Raw genomic sequence first — 11,636 nt, forward strand, 5'->3', positions numbered from 1 at the left:
TTGTTTGTATCTTTCCCAAGCTTCATAGAGGGATTCTCCTTCCTTCTGTCTGAAGGTTTAGACTTCCACTCTAAGCTTACTCAATTTTTGAGGTGGAAAGAACTTTGCCAAGAAGGCATTGACTAGCTTTTCCCAAGAGTTCAGGCTTTCTTTAGGTTGTGAGTCTAACCATATCCTAGCTCTGTCTCTTACGGCAAAAGGGAATAGCATAAGTCTGTAGACTTCAGGGTCAACCCCATTAGTCTTGACAGTGTCACAGATTTGCAAGAATTCAGCCAAAAACTGATGAGGATCTTCCAATGGTAGTCCATGGAACTTGCAATTCTGTTGCATTAGAGAAACTAATTGAGGCTTAAGCTCAAAGTTGTTTGCTCCAATGGCAGGGATAGAGATGCTTCTCCATAGAAGTCGGGAGTAGGTGCAGTGAAGTCACCCAGCACCTTCCTTGCATTGTTGGCATTGTTGTTGTTTTCGGCTGCCATGGGTTCTTCTTCTTTGAAGATTTCTCTTAGGTCCTCTATAGAAAATTGTGCTTTAGCTTCTCTTAGCTTTCGCTTCAAGGTCCTTTCAGGTTCAGGGTCAGCCTCAACAAGAATGCTTTTGTCTTTGCTCCTGCTCATATGAAAGAGAAAAGAACAAGAAAATGTGGAATCCTCGATGTCACAGTATAGAGATTCCTTGAGGTGTCAGAGGAACAGAAAAATAGAAGGAAGAGGTAGAAGAATTCGAACTTAGTGAGATAGAGTTCGAATTGTGCATTGAGGAGGAGTGGTACTCCATAAATAGAAGGATGTGAGAAGAGGGGAAGGGATTTTTTTGAAAATTAATTAAAAAGATTTTAAAATCATTTTGAAAAAGATTTTGAAGAAGATATGATTGAAAACTTTTTTGAAAAAGATGTGATTAAAAAGATATGATTGAAAAGATATGATTTGAAAAACAATTTAAAAAGATTTGATTTTAAAAATTAATGACTTGGCTAACAAGAAAAGATATGATTCAAACATTAAACCTTTCTCAACAGAAAAGGCAACATACTTGAAATGTTGAATCAAATCATTAATTGATAGCAAGTATCTTTAAAAAAAGAAAGAAATTGATTTGAAAAAGATTTGATTCAAAAGATATGATTTAAAAAAAGATTTGATTTTGAAAAACTTTGAAAACTTGAAAAAAATTTGCATTGAAAACAGAATCTTCCTTCTTGTGCCATCCTGGCGTTAAACGCCCAAAATGGTGCACATTCTGGCGTTTAACACCCAAATTGCTACCCTTTTGGGCGTTAAACGCCCAGCCAGGTACCCTGGCTGGCGTTTAAATGCCAGTTTTTCCTTCTTCACTGGGCGTTTTGAACGCCCAGCTTTTTCTGTATAATTCCTCTGCTGCATGTACTGAACCTTCAGTTTCCTGTATTATTGACTTGAAAATAGAACCAAGATCAAATAAACAATGCATGCAAGACACCAAACTTAAAATGTGACACTAGATTCAACAAGAAACATAAAATATTTTTGGTTTTTATGATTTTGTAAATTTTTTTGGTTTTTTCGAAAATTAAGTGGAAAAGAAAATAAAGGTATCAAAATTCTTAATGAGAATTCCAGGAATCATGCAATGGTAGTCTAAGACTTCGGTCCAGGAATTAGACATGGCTTCACAGCCAACCAAGCTTTCAAAGAAAGCTTCGGTCCAAAACACTAGACATGGCCAATGGCCAGCCAAGCCTTAGCAGATCATTGCTCCAATAGCAAGATTGATAGAAATCAACAAGCTCTTGTGATGATAAGTTGAAACCTTGGTCCAATAAGATTAGACATGGCTTCACAGCCAGCCAGACTTCAACAGATCATCATGAAACTCTAGAACTCATTCTTAAGAACTCTGAAAAATACCTAATCTAAGCAACAAGATGAACCGTCAGTTGTCCATACTCGAAACAATCCCCGGAAACGGCGCCAAAAACTTGGTGTTGTTGCCGGATCGAAAATTTGGCACTGATGTTACCGGACCAAAAGCTTGCCGAAAACTCAAACAATCCCCGGCAACGGCGCCAAAAACTTGGTGCACGAAATTGTGATCACTACTTTACACAACTCAAATAATCCCCGGTAATGAATCCAAAAACTTGGTGTTCAATACCATGGAATAAACACAACTTCACACAACTAACCAGCAAGTGCACTGGGTCGTCCAAGTAATAAACCTTACGCGAGTAAGGGTCGATCCCACGGAGATTATTGGTATGAAGCAAGCTATGGTCACCTTGTAAATCTCAGTCAGGCAGACTCAAATGGTTATGGATGATGTATGAATAAAACATAAAGATAAAGATATAGATACTTATGTAATTCATTGGGGAGAACTTCAGATAAGCGAATGGAGATGCTTTGTCCCTTCCGTCTCTCTGCTTTCCTACTGTCTTCATCCAATCCTTCTTACTCCTTTCCATGGCAAGCTGTATGTTGGGCATCACCATTGTCAGTGGCTACAGTCCCGTCCTCTCAGAGGAAATGTTCAACGCACCCTGTCACGGCACGGCTATCCAGCTGTCGGTTCTCGATCATGTCGGAATAGAATCCAATGATTCTTTTGCGTCTGTCACTAACGCCTCACAATCGCGAGTTTGAAGCTCGTCACAGTCATTCAATCATTGAATCCTACTCAGAATACCACAGACAAGGTTTAAACCTTCCGGATTCTCTTGAATGCAGTCATCAGTTCTAGCTTATACCACGAAGACTCTGATCTCATGGAATGGCTGGCTCGGTTGTCTGGCGAGCGCTCGGTTGTCAGGCGAGCAGCAACCATGCGTCATGTATCAGAAATCCAAGAGATATCCACCCAATCTAAGGTAGAACGGAGGTGGTTGTCAGGCACACGTTCATAGGTGAGAATGATTATGAGTGTCACGGATCATCACATTCATCAAGTTGAAGAACAAGTGATATCTTAGAACAAGAACAAGCGGAATTGAATAGAAGAACAATAGTAATTCCATTAATACTCGAGGTACAGCAGAGCTCCACACCTTAATCTATGGTGTGTAGAAACTCCACCATTTGGGCTGAGCATTGAAGCTTTTTCGTGTAGAGACTCTTCTTGGAGTTAAACGCCAGCTTTTGTGCCAGTTTGGGCGTTTAACTCCCACTTTGGTGCCAGTTCCGGCGTTTAGCGCTGGGAATTCTGAAGGTGACTTTGAACGCCGGTTTGGGCCATCAAAACTTGGGCAAAGTATGAACTATCATATATTGCTGGAAAGCCCAGGATGTCTGCTTTTCAACGCCGTTGAGAGCGCGCCAATTGGGCTTCTGTAGCTCCAGAAAATCCACTTCGAGTGCAGGGAGGTCAGAATCCAACAGCATCTGCAGTCCTTTTTGGTCTCTGAATCAGATTTTTGCTCAGGTCCCTCAATTTCAGCCAGAAAATACCTGAAATCACAGAAAAACACACAAACTCATAGTAAAGTCCAGAAAAGTGAATTTTAACTAAAAACTAATAAAAATATACTAAAAACTAACTAAATCCTACTAGAAACATACTAAAAATAATGCCAAAAAGCATACAAATTATCCGCTCATCAAGGGGTTATGTGAAAAGCAGGCATTTAGAGTAGTAGATTTAAAAGAAATCTAAAAATAGTGCAAAATGCCATATGGGCATTTTCACAAACACAAAGCATGCATATTGAATAAGGTATGGAAAATATTAATTAGAATATGCAAGCAACCCTATAAAAATAATATATAATTGTCAAATAATTCCTTTTAATAATCAACAAGCAAAATATGGTAAATAATTACCTAAATAAATTTCTAACCCCAATGAAAATAATGCAATGAATGAAAGTATGCAAATAAATTTAATGAAAGATAAGAAGAATGAGAAGGGAAAGAAGTGAGTAAGAAAGGAGGGAGGGAAAAATTAGGATTGGGGAAGAAAAGATAAGATATTTTGCAAATTAGGATAAGCTGTGCGATGCAAGCGACACAGACGCGTGGGGCACGCGGTCGCGTGACTTGAGTTTGAAGTTAATCGACGCGGTCGCGTCGGTCACGCGGTCGCGTGACACCTTTTATGCTACTGGCGCGAGGGCAGCCTCGCGCTCGCACAACTCTCTGTTCAAAATCTTATTTTGCCAAATTTTGGGTGACGCGATCGCATGGTCGACGCGATCGCGTGAGTGGCCAATATGAGGATATGACACGGACACGTGAGCCATGCGTCCGCGTGCTAAGGTTGTGCTTTCAGCACCAGTCCAGCACCATTCCAGTATAACTTTCGGCTATGCACCCTTTTCACGTCGATTTTCATGGCACGCGGCCGCGTGGGTGACGCGGTCGCGTAGGAGGCCAAAGTTCCCACATGACGCGGTCGTGTGAGCGACGCGGTCGCGTGGGGTCAAATTATGCTAAAGGCGCGCCGCCAGCCACGCTCTCGCGTGACTCTTTGTTCAATTCTTTTCTTCCTAACTCACTAGTGACGCGGACGCGTCAGCGACGCTGTCGTGTCGCATGCGATTTTTTTTCGTATGCAGAATGCAAAATGTAATTAATGTCATGCAAAAATTTTAGGTTCAATAAAAATTCAAAAACAGACTAAAATTAAAACTAAAAAGAGAACGATCATACCATGGTGGGTTGTCTCCCACCCAGCACTTTTAGTTAAATCCTTAAGTTGGACATTTGGTGAGCTCCTTGTCATGGTGGCTTGTGCTTGAACTCATCCTGAAATCTCCACCAGTGCTTGGAGTGCCAGCATCCTCCGGGGTCCCAAACAAGGCATATAAAACCTTTGAGCAATTTCAAACAGGTTTCCATGGTCCCGGGGTGTTGAATGTCAGAATAGATTCTAGGATCCCAAACTCTACTTTTACACCCATCTTTGTCTTGATCTGCATTTTTTCAGCCGGATGGTAAGTAGTCTGAATTCACACTGCAGTGACCAATCAGCTTCCGAGATCCTTGCAATTGAGCTTGACACCAATCCTTGTACCTCAAATTGAAGTGTGAAACCTTATTGAATCTTGCATACCTACTCTGAGTGCGAGTCATTTCCCTTTTGCTCTTAAAGTCGCAAAGAGTTCTAAGCTGGCCATCTGTTTCAAGTAAACCATATTCAAGTGGGAAATTGAAGATGAAAGTCAAGGATTTTACCCACTTGAGGTTTGTGTTGGGTGGTAGTGGCCTTGTGGTCAGTGTTTTCAGTGGTTCTGCAAGCTCTATTCCCTTGTGGTCTTCAGTGAATTCCTCCACTTCCATGTAAACCTTTTCCATTCCAGCCATGTCCTGGTCAAAGTCTTCCATATCTTCCTCATCACTTGAGTCATAATTAGGAGGTTGAGAAAAGTCGACCTCTGCATTATCTTCGTATTCACTTGGGGAAGATTCTTCAGTCTCAAAGAATTCACTTGCGGATGCGAGTTCGTTACTAAGAGAACTCGACTCGTGATCATCGTCATCAAGGAAACTTGCTTCTTGGGTTATTCCATCCAGTTCTTCATAAGATATCTGCATTGGAGGCTGCGCAACATCTTCTTTAGCATCAATTGTAACATCCTTGACGGAATTCTCCACAACTCTGGATTTAGGTGGTGGTTCGGCATCTCCTAAATCTTCAACCAACTCTTCTTCTTCTACAATGACAGCTTCCTCTATTTGTTCCAGTACGAAGTTATGCTCTATGCTATCCACTGGAGCTTCTAGCGTCTCCTTTGTGCTGCGTTCTTCATTGGATTCTCCACATAAAGCCATGGGAGTCTGTTGAGGGGCTGAACGTTTGGAAGATAATTGATTTATTGCTTGCTCTAGTTGATGAAGGGTTGCATTAAATTGTTTTACTGATTTTTCAAGGCGAACCTGTGATTCTTGGCTTGATGGATATGGACATGGTGCATAGGGGTGTGGTGGTTCTTGGGAATAGTTGGATTGGCATTGGGGTGGATAAGGATCATGTGGTAGTGAATGGTGAAAAGAAGCTTATGAGTGTGGTGGTTCGAAGTTATGTCGAGAGGATGGTCTCTGAGCATAGGGTGGGGCTTGTTGGTAGTTACAAGGCGGTCCACTAAATCTATCAGTTGGGCATGCATTGTAATATGGTCTTTGTCCATGATATATAGGAGGATGTTGTTGCCTAAAGGGGTGATCAGATCCTTGTGGCTCTATCCATCTTTGATTGCTTAGACCTTGATGCATAGTCCTGTTATAGCTTCCATTCCTTGCAACAAAATTAGAACCAAACTCAAAGCGAGAGGGGTGAGGATTCATAATAGCTATCAGAAATAAGAGGGAAGAGAGAAAACAAATAAACAAGTAAAAGAAAAATATTTACAATAACCAATAATAAGGCACACGTTTGTAATTCCCCGGCAACGGCGCCATTTTGAAGAGAGAATTTTTGCGTGGTCTAGAATTCAGAATAAATTCTCGTTGCAAGTATAGCTTCCAGACCAACAAAAGTCCTTTCTTACAAACTTTTTGGTTGTCACAAATAACAAACCCTTTTGAAATTGATAACCGAGTATTCAAATCTCGGGTCGTCTTCTCAAGGAATTGCAGGGAGGTATGTTCGTATTATTGGCTATGAAAACGGTAAAATTGGGTGTTTTGGAAATAAGGAAGAAGTATGACAAGTAATTCAAATGACAATTAAAATAAATAAATAACTATAAAATAAACTCTTGGCAAGATATGAAAATTCGGAAGTCCTATCCTAGTTGCTCCTATGAGAATGAAAGTTAATCCCACTTAGTTAACCTTTGCATAAGCAAGGGAAAGTCAAGTGAACCAATTGGTTAGATTTCCCAAGTCCTAGCCAAATCCTAAGGAAAGACTAGAGTTAGTAGAATTCCAGTTAATTAGCCGACATAACAATCAATCATGAATAGTTGGTAACTCAAGAGCTTCCAGTTAATCAATTAAAGCCAAAAGATAAGAGAATCTACTTGAATAAAAATGTCTTCAGATTGGAAGCAACAGTAACATAAATAAAGGGGAGCAATAATAAACTGAAATACCTCAAATAACATTAATTCAAAGTAGTCAAATCTAACATGGAAAGATTTATGAATCAAATGGGCAACATAAGTAATTAACAGATAAAAGTATTAGAGTATCTAATAGTAGAAGAGAAACATAAATTAAAGAACATTGAACCTGTGATGAAGAAGATGAAATCCCTAATTTCTAAAAATCCTAATCCTAATCCTAAATCCTAAGAGAGAGGAGAGAGCCTCTCTCTCCAAAAACTACATCTAAAACTAAAATTATGAATTATGAAAGCATCCTCAGTCTTTGCATGTTCCCTGACTTTAATCTGTGTTTCTGGGCCGAAAACTGGGTTGAAATCCGGCCCAGAATCTTTGCCAGCAACTTTTGTAATTCTGCAAATTGCGCACGTCACGCGGACACATCATTCACGCGGACGCGTCATTCACGCGGACGCGTCATTCGGCGTTTTTCTTTTCCATGCGAGCGCGTCGTCCATGCCTCCGCGTCGCTTCTGCTTTTTCAATCCGTGCATCCGCGTCACTCATGCGGCCGCGTCACTGCGAATTCCTTTCTTTCACGCGGTCGCGTCCCTGACGCGTACGCGTCACTTCTCGCTGGTCATCTCCTCAATTTCTTGTGTTCCTTCTATTTTTGCAAGCTTCCTTCCCAATCTCTCACTCATTCATGCTCCTCTATTCTTTGAGCTTGTTGCACCACTTCTACCTCTTCCTTTCCTTTCCAGCATGAACTTAAATGTATTGGGAGTGTCTCATTAGGTGCCTCTTTCAAGTTTGGATCTATGGAATCAATCTTTATACACTCTTCCTCTTGGGTGGAATCTTGAAAATTCTTGAAGACATGGAACACTATATGCTCTTCATGCACCCTTAGCATTAATTCTCCTTTTTCAACATCTATCAATGCCCTAGCAGTAGCTAAGAAAGGTCTCCCTAGGATAATAAGAGTGTTGTCATCTTCATCTATGTCTAGGATGACGAATTCAACTGGGAGAAAAAATTTGTCCACCTTTACCAATACATTCTCTACAACCCCAAGTGCTTGCTGAATGGATTTGTCCACCATTTGAAGGGCTATTTTTATAGGTTTCAATTCATGAATTTGAAGCTTCCTCATCAAGGATAGAGGCATCAGATTTATGCTTGCACCAAGGTCACAAAATGCTCTCTCAATCATCATGTTGCCTATGGTGCAGGGGATTTGAAAGCTCCCTGGGTCCTTCCTCTTTCTTGGCAACCCTCTTTGGATGATGGCACTACACTCCCTGGTCATCACAACCGTTTGTCCCTCTTTCAAGGATATTTTCTTTGTCAACAATTCCTTTATGAACTTAGCATATAGGGGCATCTGTTCAAGTGCTTCAATGAAAGGGATGTTAATGTGTAGTGTCTTTAATATCTCCAAGAATTTGGAGTATTGCTTCTCTTTGTTCTCTCCCTTGAACCTTTGAGGATATGGTAGCATTCGATGATATACTTTCACTACTACTTTCTTAGTTGACTTATCACTTTGTATAGAGGTTTCTTGCTCCTGCTTTTGCTCCTTCACCTCTTCTTTTAAGCCTTCTTTGTTGTGCTCTTCCTGAGTGATGGCTTCTGTCTCCACCTTCTTCTCACTTCTCAGGGTGATTGCTTTACACTCCTCCCACTTTATGGCTTTTCCTATGTCCCTTGGGTTGTCTTCAGTGGTACTAGGTAGTGCTCGCTTCTCACCTATCTCTGTGATATGTTTAGCCATTTGTCCCATTTGTCTTTCAAGATTCCTCATGGTGGCTTCATGTCTCTCTTGTCCTTTAAGCAAACTCTCTTGTCCTTTTGCTAATCTTTGAGTAGTCTGAGCAAGTGATTGTGTGTTTTGGGTAAGAGCTTGCAAGGCTGCTTCAAGACTTGAGATCCTGGTTTCATGATGGTCAATATGTGGTATGATAGGGTATGATTGTTGTGGTTGGAAGTTGTTTGGAGCATTAAGGTGGGCATTTTGTGAGTTGAATGGTGATGTGGAGAAGTTATTTTGGTGAGCTTGTGAATTGTTGTGGGGTTGCTGAGATGTGTTTTGTGGTTTCTTGTATTAGTGTTGTTAGATGAATGATTTTGGTTGTTTGTGTTGTGGGAATGGTTGGAGTTGTTATTCTTTTGCCATTGGTTTTGATTGTCACCCCATCTCAGGTTAGGGTGATTCCTCCAGGATGAGTTGTATGTGTCACCATGGAATTCATTCTGAGAAGAATTTAAAGCATTCTGCATGTATTGAACTTGTTCTTGTTTCTGCTCAGCGTTCCCCCCTTCACCTTGGTCCCATTCAACTAAAGGTTGTCTTGTTGTGCTTACTGAGGCTAGTTAGAGGCCATCTATTCTCTTCGCTATCATTTTCATTTGCTGTTGGATTTGTTGGTGCATCAATTTGTTCTGAGCCAATATAGCGTCAACACCTTCAAGCTCCATCACAGCTTTCTTTAGGGTTGAGTTATGATACCTCTCTGATGAGTAGTAGTATTGATTGTTTGCAACAATCTCAATGAAGTCTTAAGCCTCTTCAGCAGTCTTCATCATGTTGAGTGATCCTTCTGATGAGTAGTCTAATCCCTTCCTTGCTTCTAAAGTCAAGCCTTCATAGAAGTTTTGGAGTTTGACCTAATCACTAAACATGTCAGGTGGACATCTTCTCATTAGTGCCTTATATCTTTCCCAGGCTTCATACAATGACTCCCCTTCCATTTGCCTGAAAGTTTGAACCTCTGTCTTCAACTTGATGATCTTTTGAGGTGGGTAAAACTTGGCTAGAAATCTGCTCACCAGATCATTCCAATTGTTGATACTTTCCTTGGGGAATGACTCTAGCCATTGAGTGGCCTTATCCCTCAAAGAGAATGGAAATAGCAACAACTTGTAAATGTCCGGATGCACTCCATTTGTGTTCACCGTATCACATATCCTTAGAAAAATAGATAAGTGTTGATTTGGATCTTCAAGAGGCCCCCTCCATAAGAGCAGTTGTTTTGTACCAAAGTGATGAGTTGGGGCTTTAACTCGAAGTTATTGGCATGGACATTTGGGGTGACAATGCTGGTCCCACAATGCCTTGGATCAGGAATGGTGTATGAGGCCAACACCCTTCTAGGTGGTCCATTGTTGTTCGCAACACCTTCAGGAGGGTTATGCAAGTTGTCCTCCATGACCTGGTCCTCTTCTGATTCTTCCTCACCAATTACCCCCATTCCTCTTGCTTCTCTTCTTAGTCTTCGGAGGGTTTTCTCGTCTTCAAGATTAGAGGTAGTGGATACTTCTCTCCTTGCCTCTGACATGAAACAAACACAAACCAACAACACAACCGAAACACTCTATTGCTAGAGTAAAGTTAGAGTTAGTGAGACAAAATATCAAATAGTTAGTGGGGTTGACAAAGAAAAGAAAAATGCTCAATCTAAACTACCATTCACTTAATCATTGTTAATCTTTTTCAATCCCCGACAACGGTGCCAAAAACTTGATACGCGAAAAATTAAGAATTCACGTATAACCGGCAAGTATACCAGATCGTATCAAGTAGTAAAACTCACCGGAGTGAGGTCGATCCCACGGAGATTGGTAGATTAAGCAACTTTAGTTAAACGGTGGTTTAGTTAAGCAAACATGGTTTTGATTTCATGAGATTTTGTTTCTTAAATGCAATTGTAGAAAGTTAAATGACAAGGAATTTAAAGAACTAAAATAAGGAAAGAAAATGAAAGTAAATAACTGAAACTTAGAGTGCAAGAAACTTAAATGACATTAAAGATAAATTGCAAGAAAGTAAAGATTGCAGAATTGTAAAGAGCAGAAATGTAAATTGCAAGTAATTGAAAACAGAATGTAAATGGCAAGAATGATAAATTGCAAGAAGATAAAAGGGAATTTAGTAGTGGGTATTCAAAATAACTAAAGATCAATTAAAATGAGAATTAATGATGGAAGAGATCATTAGGAATCAGAGATGTAAATTTTTATGAATTGATGTTACTCAATTCCTTCTCAATCATGGGTATAGATTCATGGCGGATTGTGGGTAATTGAGTTCCAATCTCTTGGTAATTCAATTTCTCTCAACACAATCAATTGCGACTCTCATGATCTAATTGTTCATGAGAAGAGATGAAGCTCAATTAACTAATCCTTCATGCCACACAACTTCCAGGATCTCAACTAAGAGTGGTTACATCTCACATACCAACCTAGAGTGTATTGATCAAGGAAATTATGAAAAGATGAACTCTAGACTGAGTTATGTGACTCCTTTCTCAAGTTCATCACACAATTCATATAGGTTCAATCCCTCTCTCGATGGTGATCAAATCTTTGAAGAACAAGAGTTTCCTCTTGGATGAACCACTTGAATTGAGAAGGAAAAGAAGAGTTATCAACCCATTCAAATAAACAGAGCTCCTCCCCCTAATGAAAATGGGGTTTAGTGAATCATAGCTCTAAATTTAACAACAAGTGCAAAAGTAGACATTAAAATTGAGTAGAGAAGAGTGAAGAATGAAGAAGAAGTTCTTAAAACTGGAAATTGAAAGTTGCAAGAAAAACAAAATAGCTTTTAGGTATCCTTCCCGAAATTGAAGAATGCTATAAAAGTTAGAGTAATAGAGTAGAAAGT

General features: G+C 40.1%; 1 protein-coding gene across 1 annotated transcript; it reads right to left on the minus strand.

Annotated features, from left to right (window-relative positions):
• Window positions 1-7,664: 7,664 nt before the first annotated feature.
• Window positions 7,665-8,771, minus strand: LOC107483762 (uncharacterized). Its single transcript, XM_016104379.1, has one exon. The coding sequence runs from the start codon at window positions 8,769-8,771 to the stop codon at window positions 7,665-7,667; it is 1,107 nt and encodes a 368-aa protein (XP_015959865.1).
• Between the last annotated feature and the right edge of the window lie 2,865 nt (window positions 8,772-11,636).

The sequence above is a fragment of the Arachis duranensis genome, chromosome 4, assembly GCF_000817695.3.
Source record: "Arachis duranensis cultivar V14167 chromosome 4, aradu.V14167.gnm2.J7QH, whole genome shotgun sequence".
Taxonomy (NCBI): domain Eukaryota; kingdom Viridiplantae; phylum Streptophyta; class Magnoliopsida; order Fabales; family Fabaceae; genus Arachis; species Arachis duranensis.

Bases quoted from the DNA above. Each gene is read 5' to 3' on its own strand.
- LOC107483762 (XM_016104379.1), bottom strand. From the start codon at position 8,771: ATGAGGAATCTTGAAAGACAAATGGGACAAATGGCTAAACATATCACA.